Below are 21,558 nucleotides of genomic sequence, written 5' to 3'. Positions count from 1 at the left end.
GTGACAAGGTAACCACAGAAGACCTCTGAGGAGCTGATATTTATATTGAGATCTGAGGGACTTCCCTGGTGGCCAGTATTTAAGAATCTGCCTGCCAAAGCAGAGGACACGGGTTTGACCCCTGGTCCGGTAGGATCCCACATGCCACGGAGCAACTAAGCCCATGCGCCACAACTACTGAGCCCGCGCGCCTGGAGCCCGTGCTCCGCAGCAAGAGAAGCCACCACAATGAAAAGCCCACGCACAGCAACAAAGAGTAGCCCCCGGCTCGACACAACTAGAGAAAAGCCCGCGCGTAGCAACAAAGACCCAATGCAGCCAAAAATAAAATAAATAAATAAAAAAATTTTAAAAAATACACTTTAAATTGAGATCTGAGTTACAAGAAGGAAAGAGCTATTCTGAGATCTGGTGGAAGAACTTTCCAGACAGAAGGCACAGCTGATGCAAAGGAGGAGTGATGATGAGGATGGTAGATCAGGGGTCTGCAAAGCTTTTTTGTGGACGGCCAGAGAGTAAGTATTTTAGGCTTTGCAGGCCATATGGTCCCTTTCGCAACTATTCTGCCCATTTGTGGAAAAGTAGCCACAGACAATACGTAAGTACATGTGCTCTGTTTCCACAAAACTTTATTGATAGACCCTGAAACTTGAATTTCATGTAATATTCATGTGTCACAAAATATTCTTTTTATTTTTTCCCCAATCATTAAAAAAGGTAAAAACCATTCTTAGCTTATGGGCCATACAAAAACAGCCAGTGGGCTGTAGTTTGCCAATTCCTGTGCTAGGCACCAAAAAATGCCTTTGTTGTCTAACTCATTGAATCCTCATAAGACCCTTAAAATGAAAGTACTGTTACTCCATTTACAGATGAGGAAACATTTAAAAGAGGTCAAGAAACTTGACAAATCCCCTCAGCTGCTGCCACTTTAGACCCAGAGTCTGGTTCCAGAGCTCAGCTCCCAGCCTCTGTGGTACAGAGCCGAGGTTTCTGAGGTGCAGGAAGCGGTCTGGTGCTGAGTGGGAAGTGGAGAGAGGTGTGGGAGGGGACAGCAAGGCCAGGAGGGGCCAGACCACTCAGGGTTAGAGGCCAGGAGAAAACTTAGGTTGTATAGTTTTTTTTTGTTACATCAAAGTTTACTGAGGTATAGTTTACCTACAATAAAAGGCACCTATATAAAATAATTTGGTGGGTTTTGATAGATGTATACATCCTTGTAAAAGCCACCATAATCCAGATGTAGAGCATTTCCATCATCCCCATTCCCTTCCCCAGGCAATCACTGATCTGCTTTTTGGGTTTTTTTGGTTGTCGTTGTTGTTTTTATAAATTTGTCTATTTTATTTATTTACTTTTGGCTGCGTTGCTGCACACGGGCTGCTTCTAGTTGCAGCGAGCGGGGGCTGCTCTTTGTTGCAGTGCGCGGGCTTCTCATTGTGGTGGCTTCTCTTGCTGCGGAGCACGTGGGCTTCAGTAGTTGTGGCTCACGGGCTCAGTATTTGTGGCTCGCGGGCTCTAGAGTGCAGGCTCAGTAGTTGTGGCGCACGGGCTTTGTTGCTCCGCGGCATGTGGGATCTTCCCAGAGCAGGGCTCAAACCTGTGTCCCCTGCGTTGGCAGGCGGATTCTTAACCACTGCGCCACCAGGGAAGTCCCTACTTTTTGTTTTTATAGATTCACTGTCCCTTTTTTTTTTTTTAAGAATTTCACATGAATGGAAGCGTACAGAATGAACACTTTTGTGCCTAACTTCTTTGTCCAGACAGAGCGTTTTGGAAATTCACATGGCTGCATGTATGTGTGGTCCGTTCTGTCTTCATTGCCGAATGTCTGGTGCCCACCGCGTAGATCCACCACCGTTTACTCTCTGTGCACACACCTGTTGATGGACATTTTGATTCTTTCCAGTTTTGGGCTGTTATGAATAAAACTGCTGTGAATACTCGTGTCTACAAGTCTTTGTGTGGACATATACTTTCTTTCTCTTGGGTTGAGTTGATAGGAATGATGGTTGAAATGCGTATTTGTGTTTAACTCTACAAAAAAGTACCAAACTACTTTCCAAAATGGTTGTATCATTTTACATTCCCAGTTCCATATCCTCTCGTCATTCTTTTAAAGTTTAGCCATTCTTGCGAGTGTTGGTAGCTCGTTGTGCCTTTAATTGGCATTTCCTTAATGATGAATGGTGTTGCACATCTTTTCATGTCCTTATTTTATTGGCTATTTGTGTATCTTCTTTTGTGATGTGTCTAAATCTTTTACCCGTAAAAAATGGGTTGTTTGTCTCATCAAGCTTTGAGAATTCCTTGTATATTTAGGATGCAAGTCCTTTGCCAGATACATGTATTGCAAAAATGTTCTCAGTCTGTGGCTTGACTTTTCATTTTCTTTCTTTCCTTACTTCTGTCCTTCTCCCTTTCTTTCTCTCTCTCTTTCCCTTTCTCTCTCTCTTTCTTTAATTTGGCTGTGCTGGGTCTTAGTTGCAGCATGCGAACTCTTAGTCGCTGCATGTGGGATTTAGTTCTCTGACCAGGGATCGAACCCACGCCCCCTGCATTGGGAGCACGGAGTCCTAGCCACTGGACCACCAGGGAAGTCCCGACGTTTAATTTTGTTACCAGGGTCTTGAACAGCAGATACTTTTAATTTTGATGAAGTTCAGTTTGTCATTTTTTTCCCTTTATGGTTTATGCTTTCTCTTATGGTCAAGAGGTCAAGGATCATTGTTTTCCGTGGATATCCAGTCATTCCAACACCATTTTTGAAGACCATTCTCTCCCCATTGTATTACCTTAACAGCCTTGTTGAAAATCAATTGACAGTATATGTTTGGGTGTATTTCTGGATTCCCTATTTTATATTCATTGATCTTATTGCTAATATCCCACATATTTGATTATTGTAGCTTTATAATAAGCCTTGAGGTTAAGTAGTGTTAATTTTCCAACTTGGTTTTTCTTTTTCAAATCATTTTGGCTCTTCAAGATATTATGTAGTCCTATATAAATTTGAGAATTTCTACAAAAGGGCTTACTGGCATTTTGATTGGGATTGTATTGAAGCTACAGATCTATTTATGTAGGTCTCTGTTTTTTTGTTTGTTTGTTTTTGTTTGTTTGTTTTTTTTGCGGTAGGGGGCCTCTCACTGTTGTGGCCTCTCCCGTTGCGGAGCACAGGCTCCGGACGCGCAGGCTCAGCGGCCATGGCTCACAGGCCCAGCCGCTCCGTGGCATGTGGGATCTTCCCGGACCGGGGCACGAACCCGTGTCCCCTGCATTGTCAGGCGGATTCTTAACCACTGCATCACCAGGGAAGTCCCCTATGTTAATTTTTTAAATGTTAAACCAATCTTTCATTCTTGGAATAAACCACAGTTGGTCAAGATGTATTATCCTTCTTATATATTCCTGGATTCAATTTAGTAATGTTTTTTAAAGAATTTTTGCAACTATTCATGAAGAAATCAGTCTGTGGTATTCTTAAATTGTTGTGTCTTTGGCTTTGGAGTCAGGGTAATACTGGCTTTATAAAACAAGTTGGGATGTGTTTCTTCCTCTTCTATTTTTAGAAAGCATTTTTGTAGGTTCTGTATTATATCTTCTTTAAATGTTTGTTATAATCTGCTAGTAAAGCCATCTGGGCTTGGAGTTTCTTTGTGGGAAAGTTTTTAACTGGAAATTTAATTCCTTTGATAGATATAGGGCTGTTCAGGTTTTCTGTTTCTTCTTGAGCCCATTTTGATAATTTGTTTCATTCCGGTAATTTGCCCATTTATCTTAAGTCAAGCATGGCAATTTTTCTCTATAAAGGGCCAAATAGTAAATGTTTTAGGCTTTTCAGGCCATATGGTCTCTGTTGTGGTTACTCATCTCTTACTGTACCATGAAACAGCCATAGACAATACATGAACAAATGAGCATGGTTGTATTCTAATAAAACTTTATTTACAAAAACAGAGGGTAGCCGATTCAGTCCATAGGCTGTAGTTTGTCGACTGCTGACTTAAGTTGTTAAGTTTATTATCATAAATTGTTCAGAACATTCTCATTTTTATCCTTTTAGTTGTCTGTAGGATCTATAGTGATATCCCCTTTTTCTTTCATGCTATTGGTAATTTTTGTCTTCTTTTCTTGATCAGTTCAGCAAGAGTTTTATTGATTTTATCAACATTTTCAAAGGAACAACTTTTAGTTTCAATATTTTTCTCTTTTTGTCTATTTTATATTTCATTAGTTGTTGTTCTTATTATTTCTTTTTACTTACTTTGGGCTGAATTTTCTTCTCTTTTTCTAGCTTCTTATTAAGTTGGAAGCTTTGGTCATTGATTAAGTTGGAAGCTTTGGTCATTGAAAGAAATAACCTTTCTTGTTATTTAAGCATTCAAAGGTAGAAATTTCCTTCTAAAACCTGCTTTAAGTGCATCTCACATATTTGATAGGTTTTCATTTTCATTCAGTTCAAAATATGTCCTACTTTCCATCTTGATTCCCTCCTTAGCCTGTAGGTTATTTAGAAGTATGCTTTAAAGTTTTCAAATATTTGGGAATTTTTCCAGATATCTTTTTTTATTGAGTTCTAGTTTAATTCTAATGTGGTCGGTGAACTTTCTCTGTATGCTTTCATTCCTTGTAAACTTATTGAATCTTATATTAAGTTCCAGCATATGGTCTGTCTTCCTAATTTTTTTTTAGGGTTAAATACATTTACAGTGTTGCGCAACTATCATCACTCTCAATTTCCAGAACTTTTTTTTTTTTTTTTTTTGCGGTACGCAGGCCTCTCACTGTTGTGGCCTCTCCCATTGCAGAGCACAGGCTCTGGACGCACAGGCCCAGCGGCCATGGCTCACGGGCCCAGCCGCTCCGCGGCATGCGGGATCTTCCCGGACCGGGGCACGAACCCGTGTCCCCTGCATCGGCAGGCGGACTCTCAACCACTGCGCCACCAGGGAAGCCCTTCCAGAACTTTTTAATTACCTGAAGCAGAAAATCTGTCCATTAAACAGTACTTCCTTACTCCCCCTCCCCCCAGCCCCAGGCAACCACCATTCTTCTTTCTATCTCTGAATTTACCTATTATATAAAGGGAAATCATACAATATATGTCCTTTTGTCTGATACATTTGTAACATGTATCGGAATTTCATTCCTTTGCATGGCTGAATATTCCATTGTATGTATATACCACATTTTGTTTATTTCTTCATCTGTCGATGGGCATTCGAGCTTCTGCTTTTTAGCTATGGTGAATGATGCTGCTGTGAACTTTGGTGTGCCCGTAGCTGAGGCCCAGATTTCAGTTCTTTTGCTTGTATACCCAGAAGTGGAATATGCCTTTGCTCTCACACTGCATGGTCAGCAGGGCCACGTTCTATTCTGTCCCCTAGTTCACTGTCCTGTGGTGCAGAAGTTGGAGACGATGTCAGTCTTTCTGTCTTCAGAGCCAGGCATTGTGCACAAACTATGTCTCCTCATCTGTGGGCCTGTTGTCCCAACTCCTGCACCCCTAGAGTGTTCTCACCGTGTTTCGTGTTACCAGTCTCCTGGTGTGTTTCTGGCCTCCGGTCATGCCCGGACACCTCCCCCACGCAGCGCCCCTGTCTCTGCTCTGGGGCTGCTACCTGCTTCCCTGTGACCTCAGGAATGTGTAAACTGATCATGAGCTCTCTTCTGGATGCCCCTCTAGTGCTCCTGCTAGGCGTGTGGAGGTCGCAGTGTGGTCATCTGGACCCCACACAGGTCTTCTTCTAAAGCTTTGTGGCCTCAGTGCCCCTCCCCCCCCGTAACTCTCCAGCCCCATGCTTCTGGCAGCATCCTGCCCAGCCCCAGGCCCAGCATCATTGTGTGTGATGTGTGTGTGGGTGACTGAGGTTCGAAGCAGAGCAAACCCAGGGTCACAATGCTGTCCCCTCCAGAGCCCACTTTTGTTATTTTGGTTTTAACACTGCTGTACTTGACAGACCTTCATTTCCAAATCTACACGGTGAGGTCCTGGCCCATCAGAGTCATGAAGCCAAAGAGGCTGCGTGCAGCACCGCGGCAGCCGGGATCAAGCCTGTGGCCTGGCCTTTAGGAAGGTGTGGTGCTCAGGCCTCTGGAAGCCCGTCCTTTCTCCTCCTAGCTGAGCGTGGGTTGGCTTTTTGTTTTTTTGTTTGTTTTTGGCTGCACTGCGTGGCTTGTGGGACTTAGTTCCCTGACCAGGGATTGAACCCCGGACCTCGGCAGTGAGAGCACAGAGTCCTAACCACTGGACCACCAGGGTGGCTTTTATCCTCAGTTCTCTTTGAATCTCTTTTCAAATGCAGATGCCTCCAGCTGCCCAACTTCTTTCATTTGGCCATCTAGACTTCTGACACCTTGCTGTGAGTTAGTTTATTAGATTTCTTTCAGAGCTGGGTGGCAAAGGGAAGGGAAATGGACAAGGGAGCTTTGGAGTGCCCCTGGCTTCTGGGGAGGGGCCCTCCCAGGTTCTCCAGCCCCCACAACAGTGCTGCCACACCTTGCTGGCAGTCCCTCACTCACGTGGTCCAAACGGATCTCCAGTGCCTGCTCTGGCCCAGGGACCTAGGGGGCTGCAAGCACCGTGTGCACAAACGTGCCAGCATCTTGGGGTCCTCCTTCCTCACAGGATTGTCAGCTGGGCAGTTGTAACAGCCAAATGAAATTTCATTTTTGTAGGTCACAACTTTGAAATAGCTTCAATTTCCTATGGTTCTACTGCTGAGGGAAGTTTGAGGAGTATTGAGATCACTGAAAAAGGACACAGATCTCATGGGAGGGGTCAGGAAGGAAACTGAGGCCAGAAGATGAGTAGGAGTAAGTAAGCCAGAGAGGAGACTCGTTACAAAGCTACAGTGGGAGGACACTGTGGCACAGGCTTAGGGCGGACGGGACAGAGTCAAGAGGCTCGGACAGGCTCACATATGTATGGGAACTTAATTTATTACCAAGGTGGTGCTGCAGAACAGCGTGGAGAGAAGCACCTTTTTTTTTCTTTTTTTAAAAATATTTATTTATTTATTTTATTTTTGGTTATTTTTGGTTGCGTTGGGTCTTCGATGCTGCACGCGGACTTTCTGTAGTTGCGCTGAATGGGGGCTACTCTTCGTTGTGGTGTGCAGGCTTCTCATTGTAGTGGCTTCTCTTGTTGAGGAGCACGGGCTCTAGGTGCGCGGGCTTCAGTAGTTGTGGCGTGTGGGCTCAGTAGTTGTGGCTCGTGGGCTCTAGAGCGCAGGCTCGGTAGTTGTGGCACATGGGCTTAGTTGCTCCGCGGCCTGTGGGATCTTCCCAGACCAGGGATCGAACCCACGTCCCCTGCATTGGCAGGCGGATTCTTAACCCTGCGCCACTAGGGAAATCCCAAGAAGCAGCTTTTAAATAAATGGTGCTGGGACAATTGGATATAAATGTGGAAGAAAAATGCAACTGGAGCCTGTACTAGTTATTATTGATGTGTAACAAATTGCCTCCGAATATAGCAGCTTGAAACAACATTTATTGGGGCTTCCCTGGTGGCCCAGTGCCTAAGACCCTGCGCTCCCCATGCAGGGGGCCCAGGTTCAATCTCTGGTCAGGGAACTGGATCCCACGTGTCACAATGAAGAGTTCACATGCCGCAACTAAAAAAAAAGATCCCGCACGCAGCAACAAAGATCCTGCGTGCCGCAACGAAGACCTGGCACAGCCAAAGAAATAAATGTTTTTTCAAAAAGCAAACAAACCCCCAGCATTTATTATCTCAATCTCTGTGGGTCAGGAGTCCAGGAGCAGCTCAGCTGGATGATTCTGGCTCAGGATCTCACACATTTTCTGAAGACTTGACGGGGGCGGGGAGTCTGCTTCCAAGCTGGCTCCCTTGCCGGTCCCAGTGGGAGGTGGCTGGCTTCCCCCAGAGTGAATGACCTAAAAGGGAGAGCAGGGATGTCTCAGTCACAGTGCCTTTCACATCCTAATCTTGGGTGTCACACTGTCACGTCTGCCACACTCTGTATTCATTATAAGCAAGTGACTAAGCGCAGCCCACATTTAAGGGGAGGGGAATCAGGCTCCACCTTTTCAAGGGAAGAGTGTCACATAACTTGTGGGCATATTTTTAAACCACTATAGATTCCCTACCTTACACTGTACACAAACATTAGCTCCAGGTGGACTACAGACCGAAATGTGATGGAAACTGTGCTACTTTTAGAAGATAATGTAGGAGACTAGTCTTTAGAAAGATGTCTCATCTGATTAATTCTTAGAGAACTGCAAATTGGCTGCAGGGCGATACCACGGCCCACACACCAGAGTGACAAAACGAATATGTTTTGTATAAACCAACTGGAATGTTTCTCCGTTGCTGTTGGGACTGTAAACTTGTACCACTTTGAAAAGTAGTTGTAGCATCCATTGATTCATGTCATATAGGCTGCAGTTGGCTGCTGTGCGCCAGTGTCTGTGGACAGGGTGTTCACGGCAGCCTGTCATTCACAGGCCCACACCCAAGCTGCCCTAGGCCCTCAGAAGTGTACCCCGAGCTGTGTAAACAGGCCTGTAGTGGACTGTTACTCAGCCCAAGGCAGAAAGCCTAGGGCACATACCTCAGAAGGGGTGGATCCCACGCCCATGATGGGAGTGAGGTAGCTCAGAGCATGAGGCCCAGCCCCACCTGGACGTTCAGCCGGCCAGCACTGCGCTCTGCTGTACCGAAGGTGTATGGGGGTGTGCAGGCGTAAAGAGAAGCCAGGTGGTGACCACTGCGAGGGGGAGTGGAAGGAGGGCTCTGGGGAGCTGCTTGGCACCCTCATGGGGTGGAGCTCACGTGGTTTTGTGTTTCCATTTTATGTGCATTGTTTTTTTTGCACTTTCTGTACTTGTATTTTTTTTTTTTTTTTTTGCAGTACGCGGGCCTCTTACTGCCGTGGCCTCTCCCGTTGCGGAGCACAGGCTCCGGAAGCGCAGGCCCAGCGGCCATGGCTCACGGGCCCAGCCGCTCCGCAGCATGTGGGATCTTCCCAGACCGGGGCACGAACTCGGCAGGTGGACTCTCAACCACTGTGCCACCAGGGAAGCCCCTGTACTTGTATTGTTGACTTAAAACAGCCAGTTATTTTATCAGGAAAATGGGTTTATTTTAGAGGAGCAAAGAATTGCAATTGAGGACCTGCAATCCATGGGGAACCACAGGCAAGTCTGGAGAACGAAAAGAAGAAACTCTTTTATAGAGGAGAAGGGGAGTTGGGAGGGGCTGTTCTAAACAGAGTCCATTGGAGGAAACTGGGAGTTTGAAGTTTAGTGGTTTTTCATTGGTTGAGCTGTTGCCTGGCGGGGAGAAAATCTTCCTTCCTCCTGCTGGGTAGTAAGCGGTAACCTTCCTCCTGCTGGGTCTGCAGCTGAGGTGGAGTGACAGGGTGTGAGAGCTCCCCCTTCTGGCCTCCTGACTCCATTTTATTTTATTTATTTTTAATTTTTATTTATTTATTTTTTGGCTGTGGCTAGCGGGATCTTAGTTCCCTGACCAGGGATCGAGCCCAGGCCCCCTGCAGTGGAAGTGTGGAGTCCTAACCACTGGACCGCCAGGGAATTCCCCTGACTCCAGTTTAAATGAGGTTTCTGTTTATTAATTTTCACAGTATCACACTTCACAATAAAAAGTTTTTAACAGGGCACCCCAATACGTGGGGAAGCCTGTGTAGGAGCCCATCCCAGGCACAGGGACCCCTGTTCCTCCAGACCTGAGAGGCAGGGCATGCAGGACCGACACGAGGTCTAGCCTGGCTGGACAGTGGGGCGATGGGCAGGGCTGCTGAGTCTTGGCTGGGATCCTACGCAGGCCCTGGGCCCAGGATGTCATGGGCTGTGTAAGAAGCATGGACCTTTCATGGGGCCAGCAGGGCCTTAGGACCGTTTCACGCACGGGGGAGACTGGGTTGAGCCTTGCGATTTCAATGCCCTGGGGCTGCAGTGCGGAGAGGGGCTGGACCCCCGACTAGGAGCAGGGCAGCAGGTAGAGGCCCTGTGAAAGATGAAGACCCAGTGGGGGCTGGGGGCAGAAGTGGGCTGGAGGGAGGGGCCCCAGGATGGCACTCTGGCCTCACTTCTGGTGCTGTCACTGCCCCTCCTTGAGATGAGGGTCCAGCCATGCCATGGGTCTCCTCACTCCCGCCCTTACCTGCTCCCCAGTTCTCACAGCTGCCAGGTGTGCTGCTCTGGGCCTTCGCACCAACCTTCACTAGGCCCGGCCGCTGCTTCCTGCCCGTGAGGTGGGCACCTGGTAGCTGTGTGGGTCACCCGCCGCCCTTCCCTCCAATGCCAGCCTGGGAGGAGCAGGGCCGTGAGTGCTGCTGGTGGGTGGGGGGCGCGGGAGACGCTGGCCTCCTGCAGCCCAGGTCTGCCTCGGTGACGGCTGTGGTGTCGGGGTTGCCGCGCCACGGCGGCCGTGACCGGTGCTGAGGGCGCTCCCGGTGCAGCGGCACTTCCTAGGGGTCCTTGGGAGCCCTGAGGCCGAGCGCTGTGGGGGCTGCTGGGGGCCGGGGCCACAGGAGGGGCTGCTCATGGCGGGTTCCCCAGACCTGTGGGCCGTCAGGAGGCTCAGGCTGGGGCACGGTGAGAGACTGGGGCCTGGAGGAGGGGCCCCTCAGGGCCGGGGACCCGTAACACCAGCCCTGCATTGGCTTTGAGAGGCTTGTGCGTCTGGAAGGACCTGTGAGCGTGTCCGGCTGGGTGCGAGCGCGGCCGAGGGGCCCAGGGCTGGTCTCAGAGCGCATCCTGACGCGTGCTAAGTGCGGGCTGTGCGACGCTGCCCCTCCCCAGTCTGCTGCCAGGTGCTGGGGAGGCTGTTAGCGCCCTTAATTCTTGAGTCCACGCTTCTGCTTCTGTGACCAAGCGCAGCCTGAAGCCTCAGGGGATCGGTGTGGATGCGGCACTCGAGTCCCCAGCCCAGGTCCCAGTTGGCCAGCTGTCCTGGGAATATCCTCTGTAGCGCTGTCCCCCATATAGGCCCAGTGTGGGGCCCGGACACGTTTCTGTTGGGGACAGTGCCTGGAGTGGGCGGCTGGTGGAAGGTGTATGGTCCACGGGCACCCCCGTGAGCAGGGACAGTCACGGTCACCCCGCGCCTTCCCTAATGCTCGGTCTCCCCACGGGTGGGCGGGCAGGTGCCGGTGTTTTGGGTCGCGTGTGCATTTCCCTGATGACTGTTGACCTGGGGCCCCTCATTGTGTGTATTGATGTGAAGGGGCTCCTGAAGTCTTCGGCCCATTTTCCAATTTGGTGGAGGTTTCTTAGTGAGGTTTTTTTTTTAAGTGTTTATTTATTTATTTATCTTGGCTGTGCTGGGTCTTAGTCGTCGCACACGGGATCTCCGTGTGGCACGTGGGATCTAGTTCCCCGACTAGGGATCGAACCCGGGCCCCCTGCCTTGGGAGTGCGGAGTCTTACCCACTGGACCACCAGGGAAGTCCCATTTAGTCGTTCTTTTTATATCAATTGTTTTTACCATTTCCTACTCTGTGGCTTGCTTTTTCACTCTTTTTTAAATTTTTTATCTTTTGCGGGGATCTTAGTTCCCTGAACCCGTGTCCCCTGCAGTGGAAGCACGGAGTCTTAACCACTGGGAAGGTTCACCAGGGAAGTCCCTTCACACTTTTAAAATTTCAGTTTGAGGAGAAAGGGTTCGGGAAGCCCCGAACCCTTCCCCTGTCCCCAAGGGCACATGGCTGTGGTGCAGAGTCTGGTCTGGGACACAGGCGTGGACGCACTCCATTGACCCTTTCAGATTTTACCAGTTTTACGTACACCCAAGGGTGTGCGCACACAGGTGCGATCTGATCACTTGTGTCGAACGGTGTGACCACCACAGTCGAGGACCCTCGGCTGCCCTATGTGGCCCTGGCCACCTCCTTCCTCACCCCACCCCCACCCCATTGAGAATGCTGGGTGGACCGGGCCACGCAGGATGTGACTGGGGGAAGAGCAGAGCACCGTCCATATCCATCCCGGCCGTGTGCATCTGTCGTGGGCTCTTTTCATCGTTGAGGGGTGTTCTGTGGGGTGGGTGGACCGGAGTGTGGTTAACCATTCACCCAGTGAAGGACATCTGGGTAGTTTCCAGTTTATGCATGAAATTGCTCTGAAATTCACGTACAGGTCTTTGTGTGAACGTTAAGTGTTCATTCTCTGAGATAAATGCCCAAGAGTGCAGCTGCAGGGTCATATGATAAATGCATGTTTAGTTTTAAGAAACAGCAGACTGTTTTCCGAGTGGCCGTGCGCCTCCCATCCCTAGCAGCGCTGGGCGAGAGCCGTCCTTGTCCCGTCCTTGCCGTCTGACGGCCACGGTGATTTCCGTTTGCATTTTCCCAGTGGCCAGTGCTGTTCCGCATCTTCTCGTGGGCTTTGCTGCCATCCGCATCCTCTTTAGTGAAATGCCTGTTCACATTTTGCCCCTTTTCTAATAGGAGTGTCTGTTTTCTCACTGCTGAGTTTTGAAACTTCTCTGTGTCCACTAGGTAAAAGTCCTTTGTTCTGTTTGTGGTTTGCAAATATGTTCTCCAGGCAATAGCATGTCTTCTGGCGCACTTCACAGGGTCTTTAGCAGGACAAAACGTCTAAATTTTGATGAGGTCTATCTAATTTGTCATTTATGGACTGTGCTTTTGGTGTCCAGTCTTCATAGATGCTGTGCTGCCTCACCTTTCATGTGTAGGCGCACAGCTCACCTGGGGGTGGGGTCAAGGTGAGCTTTTGCATGTGGCTGTTCAGCTGTCCCAGCGCCATTTATTGCAAAGACTCTTTTTCTGCTGCTCTGCAGTGTCATAAATTGAACGTCTGTGCATGTGTAGCTGTTTCTGGACTCCGTTCTGTTCTGTCCGTCTATTTCTCTATCCCTAAGCACTTCAGATTTGTCTCTTTTTAGGGTTGTACTGACAATTCTTGCCCTTTGGCATTTCCTATTAAATGGAGAGTCAGTTTGTGAATTTCAGATAGAACCAGTGGGATCTTGATTGGGATTGCATTGAATCTTAGATGAATTTGGGGGAAAATGGCATCTTTAGAGTTCAGTCTTTTGACCCCTAAGCGCAGTGTGTCCCTTTTGGTCCTTCTCTCGTGTTTCAGTAAGGTTCAGTGATTTTCTGTGTGGAGACCTTGTACATCTTTTATTAGATTTATTCCTAGACATTGATGCTTTTGGACACTTAGTATTATAAATACCATCATTACAATTTTTTATCTTCTAACTGTTGCTGGCATTTATAGATATAATAGATTTTTGTACATTAACCTTGTATCTATCAACGGGACTTCCATGGCAGTCCAGTGGGTAAGACTCCGTGCTCCCAATGCAGGGGGCCCGGGTTCGATCCCTGGTTGGGGAACTAGATCCCGCATGCAAGCCACAACTAAGAGTCTGCATGCCACAACAAAGATCCCGCATGCCACAACTAAAACCCGGTGCAGCCAAAATAAATAAATAAATATTTTTTTAAAAAAACAACTTGTGTCTATTACTATTGCTGTGTTCTCATATTCTAATAGTTTTCTAGGACCTTTCAGGTATTTATCATACACAATATGTCATTCACAAATACTGAGTTTTTTCCTACCCTTCTTGTTCTTTTATACGTGTACGTGTGTGTGTGTGTGTATGTATGTGTGTGTGTATATATATATATATATATATATATATATATATGTATGTATTTTGGCCGCAGCACGCGGCTTGTAGGATCTTAGTTCCCTGACCAGGGATCAAACCTGGCCCCTCAGCAGTGAAATCGTGGAGTCTTAACCACTGGACAGGCAGGGAGTTCCCCTACCCTTCCTATTCTTATTCATTTTCTTTTTCTTGCCCAGTTGCACTGGCTAAAAGCGTTAATACAATATGAATAGAACTAGTGATAGCAGACATCCTTGTCTCCTCCAGAAGGGTTTGCTGCTGTTTGTGAATTAGGTTGGGAGCATCACTCTGCCGAGGGCAAGGGTCCAGAGGAGAGAGCTGATGCTGAGAGATTGTCCTGGAGGATCCTGGGGTGGGGCTGGAAGGCCCTGTGGGTGGGCGCAGTGGCTGGTGACTTTTCCACAGGGGTGGATGTCCTCTTCTGATGGCTTCTGTCTTGTCAGGAAACGTGTCGGTAGCTGAGTGTGAGGATGCAGAAGAGAAGGGGAGAGGGAAGCTGTAGGGTTTCCTGAAGCTTTAGCGCTGTCGTGTCTGAGCGGGGTCTTCAGTCAGCAGCTTTGCTGGTACATTCAGAGTTGGGGCCGTTGCGTTGGGCCGCGCCTGGGACTTTCTGACAAGCTCAGTGAAGTGGCAGGGCCAGGGAGCGTGTGCTGATGGGGCTTGAAGCTGCTGCTTGAGGACACGTCATCCTGGGGCTCTGGGGCGCTGGAGGCAGCAGTGAGCTGGGAGGGGTGATGGGCAGGGAACCGGGTGTTGAACCGAGATGCCGGGGTGGGGTTGGGGGGTTACTGGAGGTGACAGGGTCCAGGGCGTCGTTGAGGCAGAGGATGAGGTCACTGGCAGGAAGAAGAGGTCAACACCGAGGGGCAGGGAGCTGAAGGGTGGCGCACGGGAGTTCAGGCCTGATGCAGCGGTGCAGCGACGCCTCGGCAAGGGCTGGGGTGGGGGGTGGGTGCGGCCGACGGGCGATGGACGCATCAGCCAGGACTCTTGGGGGGAGCAGGGGGAAGGGGCTGCAGGCTGCAGCAGGGAGAGGGGTCGTGGCACTTCCAGGCCTGGGGGTGAGGCGGGGAGAGGAAAAAGCAGCCCCGGAGAAGGCTGGCGGGAAGGGAGCAGGGAGGAGGGGCCGCGGTCAGGGGAGAGCAAGGGCTGAGTGATGGGGCTGAGGGCGTGGGGTGATGCTGGAGCCTGGCCCCGGGGGAGGGTGTCAGGACTGGGGGGCAGAGAGCAGGGTCAGGAGACCCCTCCTCTGTGCCACGTCTCTCACGAAGCCTCTCTCGCCTCCCGCGCACGTCGTCTGAGACTCTCAGGAGGTGGGGCCCCCACCACGTCCGAGCCCACTGCTCCTCCGCCTCGGGGACTGCTGCTGGGCCGCCGCGAGGAGACCACCTGTGTGCCTGCAGGGCAGCCCCTTGGCCGAGCAGGTCCGAGGCTTTCTACACTTGAGTAGTTACTCAGGCGCGTCCTTTAGGGCTGGCGCTCTCAGCCTTTGTGGTCCAGCCGCGGGTGCCGTCCACGCTCACGTCCTACTTCCAGTTTGCATGTGTTGATTATCAGGGAGTTGAGTATCTATCTGGATGTTTCCAGGGGGATCCGTGCTCTGTCCCTGTGTGCGGCCGTCATGATTGACGTGAGGACCACTTTGTCCTGTTTACTGCAAATGTTTTTACTCAGTTGACCGTTTGTCTTTTGATTTTATAGGTTTCGTTTTGAATTGTTTTGTTTTTACAGTGCAGACATTTAACAAATCTAGTGCAGTCGGATGTATCAGTTTTCTTTTTGGTTTCTGGGTTTTGTGTCAAGCTTAGAAAGGCTTTCTTTCCCCTTTGCTGGGGTCACACAGACGGTCTTGCCTTCTTACTGCTGGCACTCCTGTGGCTTTATTTTTCCTGCGGCTGTGTCAGTGACGCATCTGGATTGGTTCTGGTGTGAGGAGAGAGGTGGCGTCCCGCCCTGCCGCCCACTGGAGCAGGCCTTCCCTGAGGCCCCCGCTCAGTTCTCCCGTCTGTGCCTCTGCTGACCACTCACTTGCACGCACTCTCTCCTGGGCGTCCTGGCCCCTGCTCGCGTGGACGCTGCTCGGCCCGCTCCTCAGGCCTCCGTCCTCCGTCTGCCCCTCACTGGTGCTTTCCTCGCATCAGGCAGCCTGTCCTGCCCTCCGGCTGTGGCTCCTCTCCTGTCCACCGCTGCCGGGGGTGTGTGCGGGTCCCGTCGTCTCTCCTGCCAGGTCCCCCCACCCCCCAGATCCGATCACATCACTCATTTGTCTGGAAGCCTCTGGGCTCCCCGGGCCCAGGCTGAGGCCAGCTCCTCTGCTGACCCTGGCACGGGCTGGTCCTGTTAGTCCCCGCCCCCCGAGGCCGCACCCGATACCTGACAGGTGTGCTCACACCTGCCCTCCCTGAACAGAGCCCCAAATGTTGTTCCGAAGAGGTTTACCTTCACGTGGCTCAAAATCGAAACAACAGGAGTGACCCAAAGCTCTGGTGCCGCCCGCCTGCACCCCCGCCCCGCCCCCGCCCCGCCTGAGGCCCTTCCCGTTGCTTCTCTCCTGTCCTGTGTTTCTGATACAGGTTTACGTGTGTGCTCACACAGAAGTTGCTTATCACGTACAGATTTTGCACCTTTTTTCCTTCACTGAACAGTTTCTTAGTGACCTTCTCATGAGGGTGCATAGGAGGCTTCCTCATAAGCCCCTTAGGGCCTTACTTAATGACCCTTTGATAGACGTGTAGGACGAAAGGCTGCTGCAGTGAGGGGCCTGATGGTAGTACTGTGGGATTAGCTTCTAGAACGTTCTAGAACAGACCTGCTGGAGGCAGGTGAGTGACCCTGGGGACAGCCTCCCTGGCCGCACCCCCAGGTCGGCTCCTCCATGGGTCCCGCACCAGTGCGAGGAGGAGCCCGCCGCCCACCCACCCAGCTGCTTGGCTCCTGGCCTCTCCGTCCTTGCTGCGCACGCCTCCCAGTGCCCCCAGCCCAGCCCGCCCCGCTGCTGCTGGCGGTGCCCCCGACCCCTCCCTGGGCCCGTCAGGTGGGCCCTCCTCCCCACCAGCGCACGTCCTGCGCCTGCTCTGAGGGCAGACCAGTTTTCCTTGTGCCCCGACCCTAGGCCACCCCCAGGCCAGGCCCGTGGGGCAGGGCTGGGGACGGCACGGCCAGACCACTGGCGGAGTGCCTGTTGTGAGCCGGACCCTGCCCTTGGGGCGTCGGGTTCCCTCCCTGAGCAGGTCCCCACCCGAGGTCCCAGCACGTGGCCCTGGGCATGGACCGGGTGGGCCCCCAGCTGGCTGGTCCTTTGCGGGACGAACAGTGCCCTTGGTGGACTTGTGCCCGCGGCAGCCGGATATGCAGCGGGGATGGGAGGCTTCCCAGGTGAGCCGGGCTGGGGTGGAAGGGTGAGGGGATGGGGCAGGGGGTCGGCCAGGGGTGAAGCCCAGCTACTTGTGGTCCCCGAGCAAACAGACACCCCGCCTGCAACGCGGCGCGGTCAGCTCTGCCTCGGCGTTTCGGCAACCAAGCCCCAGCCCCTCGCCCATGACATTTACATGCCCTCACCTGCTGACGGGCACGTTTGTGTGTGTGACTCTGCAGGATGGCGACACACACTTTGCTCTTCCCAGAGTGAGGAGCAGCTGGTCACTCCCCATCTTCTGCTGTCGTAGATAAAGCCACAAGGAAAACCAGCTCCAGCAACCCTTAAGCAGGACAGGGATGCGAAGCCCCCAGAACCTGAGGGGAGGTGGGCACCCCACTCCCCCTCCCCCGCCCCTTCATCTCTCCTTTCCTCTCTCTGAGCAAAGCACAGCCTCCCTGTCCCTGGGCGAGTGAAGGGACACTTCCCGACCCTCAAAGGCTCTGGGGTCTTGCTACGCTGTCCCTGATTCTCACAGATGCTGGGAAGTGGGCATGAGAGGCAGGACGGTGGTGTCGTCAGCAGGGCCCCACGGGTTTAGGCCTCAGTTCCCCAGGTGGGAGATGGGGATAATGACAGGGACCTGCCGGTGCTGGGGCTGGGACTGTGGTTGGGGAGGGGCCGCTGAGACACTCAGGCCAGCGTGTGTCTGTCCACACCGAGGGCCTGGGCTGGGGCCCATAAGCCGGGTGTCAGGGGTACTCTCCACAGACTCTGGACATAAGTGCCGTGGGCTCAGAGGATGAGGGGCAGTGGCCACTGTCCTTCCAGAAGGCTCCTCCCACCTCAGCCCCACACTCCCATGCAGCGCCCCAGGCATGGAGCTGAGAAGTGGAAAAATCGTCCAGATTATCTCTGTTTGACATTCCAGGGAGGCTTGGGGCAGGATTTGTGGACTGAGGCGGCAGCCGCCCTGCTTGGCCCCCTTGGCCTGGGTGTGGTGCGGTGGGCAGTTGTTGGGACGCCACTGAGCTGTCCTGGCCTCTGTGGCTCAGCTGAGGGGTGAGTCTTGCAGCTTGGGGGGACCGTTCCTGGACTGCGTGGCTAGGAGGAGGCGGAAGAGTGGGGCTTGAGGAGGGGGGACAGGCGGAGAGCTCAGACTCAGCCTGGGGGGGCCGGGGGCTGGGCACTGTGCTGCCCCCCGTGGAGACTGTTCCAGGGTGGGCGCCCACTGCAGCGGGGTCCTGACACTCCCTGGGGTCACCTTTCTCTCAGAGGAGGCAGTCCAGCGGCCCAAGGACCCGCCCAAGGTCACATGCAGACTGTCCTCAGGCAGCTTCCAGCAAGGAGTGCTGCTAAAGGGGCCCAGAGGGGCCCTGGGGCCCCCAGAGTAGGGGGCTGAGGACCCGGTTGAGCTGCTGCAGCCCAGCAGGAGACCAGAGTCTCCAGTGTGCAGTGCCCGGGCCGTTGGGGGCCCACAGGGAGCAGGTCTCTATCCTGAGCCCCGTGCTGCCTGGGGCACAGGGGTGGGCCTGGGTGAGCCTTCAGATCCTGCCCCACATGTATGTTCATGGGTGGCTTTCAAAATAAGAAAACAACAGCTAGAAAACACAACATCTGTTCAATTTGAAAAGCTGGTGGTTACTCTATTTTAGGTTGTTTTCTGTCCCCTACCCTGCTCCCCCGCATGCAGGGGTCTTAGCTCCCCGATGAGGGAATCGAACCCGTGCAGTGGAACCATGCAGTCCTAACCACTGGGCCATCAGGGAAGTCCCCTCTAGGGGAATTTCTGTAGGACGTGGGCGTCAGAATCTCTTTTTTTTCCATAAAATGATGGGGTAGATGACATCTCCTAAATCTTGTCAAACTTAACAAAATCGGGCTGTGGCTCTGATGTTGGCGCCCACTTGGAGAAGATGGTCGCTGAGGCCCTGTGAGCCCGCTCTGCTGTGGAGCCTTGGCCTGCAGGGGACCTCCTCCCTCGTGGACAGGTGGGGGCAGCATCCTCTGTGACGGGGTCGGGGGTGGCCCTGGGCAGAGTGCGTTGCTCCTCCTTCCCGCGTCTCTTGGGGCAGGCTCTTCAGAGACCTACCCCAGACAGGTGAAGATCCCATGTGTGGGCTGCAGGGGGTCCCAGCTCCCTCCAGGGGAACCTGAGGCTGCCTGTGAGTGGCCAGCAGGGAGGGAGAGTCTTACAGAGCCAGTGAAAGCCCTGCCACGCCTTGGGTTTGGTCTGGGATCCACCCCCAGCCTAATGGGTGGGGAGTTGCCACGGTGCCTGCAGGCCTCCTGCCTGTCTCGGTCAGGGCAGAGGTGGGACTTGGGGGATCCAGGCAGGGGGGCTAGGCAGCTCATCTGCAGAGGTGGCCAGTTGGGGGCTGTCCGCCTGGAGGGCTCTTTCCTGTCCCCTGGTAGCCTCTGAGGCCTGGCTCGCAGAGCGGATAGCTGGCGTACCAGCAAAGTCCAGGGCGAGGCAGAGCTGTAATGCGAGGCTCCCCACACGCTGGGGGTCCCGGGGCAGGAGGGGCCTGACCTCACTTGATCTGGCCCAGGACAGTCCCCCTCCAGAAAGAAGGGGGCACTCACTGAGACCCCTGAGTACAAGTCTGGCCAGAAGAAGCCTGGGTCAGTCTCTAGATGGCCACAAGGTCTGGCCGAGTGGGAACGGGGACTCCCGGTGGGCAGGCTGAGCTGCCGGTGGGTACCTTCTAGGTGGAGCATGGCCATGGCCTCCCGAGGAGTGTCCTGGGACCATGCCTAGTGAGCACACCGGGCGTGCTGCGCAGGACGGGCCATGGTGGGGACTGTGGGGCTGTGCCCCAGCCCAGCTGCCGGCCCACCTGTCTGTCAGGCAGGCCACCTGCGCCTGCGTTCACACAACCAGGGCTTGGACCGCCGCCCAGGATGGCAGAGGGAAGCAAAGCACCGAGTGGCCTGAGCTAGAAACAGAAAGCCCGGCGAGGAAGAGGCCCAGACTCGGGTGTTGAGGAGCTGGGGTGCGGGGCAGGCCAGGCCAGGCCCTCCGCCCTCCGCCCTCCGCAGCTGTGGCCGAGCAGCAGGGCGGCCCGGTGTCCAGGCGGCAGGGCCTGCTCTCGGGAAGGCCTAGGCCGCACAGCGCTCGGGGAGTCCGGGAGAGCCCAAGGAGAAGGTGACCTTGGCCAGCCGGCCCGGCCCAGGGCGCACAGGTCAGGGGCGCTGCGGGGCAAGGGCTGAGCCGGAGGCCTCGAGGGGCCGCCTCTTAGGAAGGCCGCAGCGAGCTGGCAGTGCCGGCCCTGCGCCCCTCTCTCAGCCGCACAGCCTGCAGGCCCTTGCTGGAAACGGCGAGCGTGTGGGCCAGACTGCGGGCACTGCCAGCCCCCTCCCCTCTGCCAGGATCTCCCGGGCAGGGCTCGCCCTCACACAGGGCGGGGCTCCGGGTGGAGCCGTCGCCGCCGTCTGGCCTTGACGCGCTTCCTGCTTCCTCCTCTCAGGCCAGCGGGAGCGCCTGCCGTGCACAGCTGGGCCGCCGGCTCCTGCGAAGGGGACGCCTTCCTGAAGACACAGTTGCCAGGCCCGCTGTACCCTCGGTGCCCTGGCTGCTTAGAGAGCCTCGGCCCCAGGCGCTGGGGGCCGGACCCTGGGACTCTGGACACACGCCCGCCCGGGCCCCCTGTGGCCACACCTCCTTGTTAGCACCGACCCCAGAAGGCTGGGGGTGTGGGGAGGGAAGGCCCCCGCCATGGCTGCTCCTAGACCCCACCTGGTCCCCTAAGGCCTGTTAGGTGAGAGGGGCTTTTAGGGCTCCCGGGGCCTCTGCCCCTTGCCCTGGCCTCCTCTTCCCCTCGGCAAGGCGCCAGCGAGCTGCAACTCCGTTATCTGGGTCATTAGCTTCAGACCCTGAACTGAGGCTGGCCGGGTCCAGGACGAGGGAGGGAGGCCTTGTCCATCGAGCAGCCGAGGTGCCAGGGCCCTGGGAGGCTGGCTGCAGGCGCCCTCCCTTGCTGCCCTTTCTGCCTGGGGCCCGGGCCCCTCATGGCTGCCCGGGTCTGGTCACAGCGGGGGGCCTCCTGACCCAGCCTTGCCAGGGGCAGAGGACACTGAGCCTTAGAGAGGGGATGCCCCCCAGGGCGCCAGTCCAGCCAGCTGCCCCGCCTCGCAGGCCCAGCCTGGCCCCCGCGCTTCCCCGTCCGGTGCCCCCAGCAGCCCCCCTGGCAGGCAGCCCCCGCCATGGCCGAGCACCTGGAGCTGCTGGCAGAGATGCCCACGGTGGGCAGGATGAGCACACAGGAGCGGCTGAAGCACGCCCAGAAGCGACGTGCCCAGCAGGTGAAGATGTGGGCCCAGGCCGAGAAGGAGGCCCATGGCAGGAGGGGCCAGCAGACGCAGTCACAGAAGGAGGCGGCCGACGGCCAGCCACAGAAGCGGGTCCTCTTCCCCCCAAGCGTTGCCCTTCTGGAGGCGGCTGCCCGGAATGACCTGGAGGAAGGCGAGTGTGGGCCAGCCATGCACGGCAGGCAGCCCTGTCCCTGTCCCCCGGCGCAGGCCTCGAGAGGTCCGCCAA

At 53.9% G+C, this 21,558-nt stretch overlaps 1 protein-coding gene across 4 annotated transcripts in view; it reads left to right on the top strand.

The window, feature by feature from the left end:
• PPP1R16A (protein phosphatase 1 regulatory subunit 16A) overlaps positions 1-21,558 on the top strand; it is a 28,846-nt gene that overhangs the window by 2,690 nt on the left and 4,598 nt on the right. For 3 of the 4 annotated variants that reach the window (XM_082674958.1, XM_082674955.1, XM_082674956.1), the window contains exon 2: positions 20,489-21,483. In XM_082674958.1, coding sequence (XP_082531084.1) covers positions 21,225-21,483 — 259 coding nt within the window. In that variant the 5' untranslated portion in view covers positions 20,489-21,224. Of the gene's footprint in view, positions 1-18,663; positions 20,204-20,488; positions 21,484-21,558 lie in introns of those variants that run through there. The other variant, XM_082674957.1, reaches the window with a different exon arrangement.

The sequence above is a fragment of the Grampus griseus genome, assembly GCF_964374135.1.
Source record: "Grampus griseus genome assembly, chromosome: 17".
In the NCBI taxonomy this organism is placed as follows: domain Eukaryota; kingdom Metazoa; phylum Chordata; class Mammalia; order Artiodactyla; family Delphinidae; genus Grampus; species Grampus griseus.
This window is presented reverse-complemented; position numbering and strand designations above follow the sequence as displayed.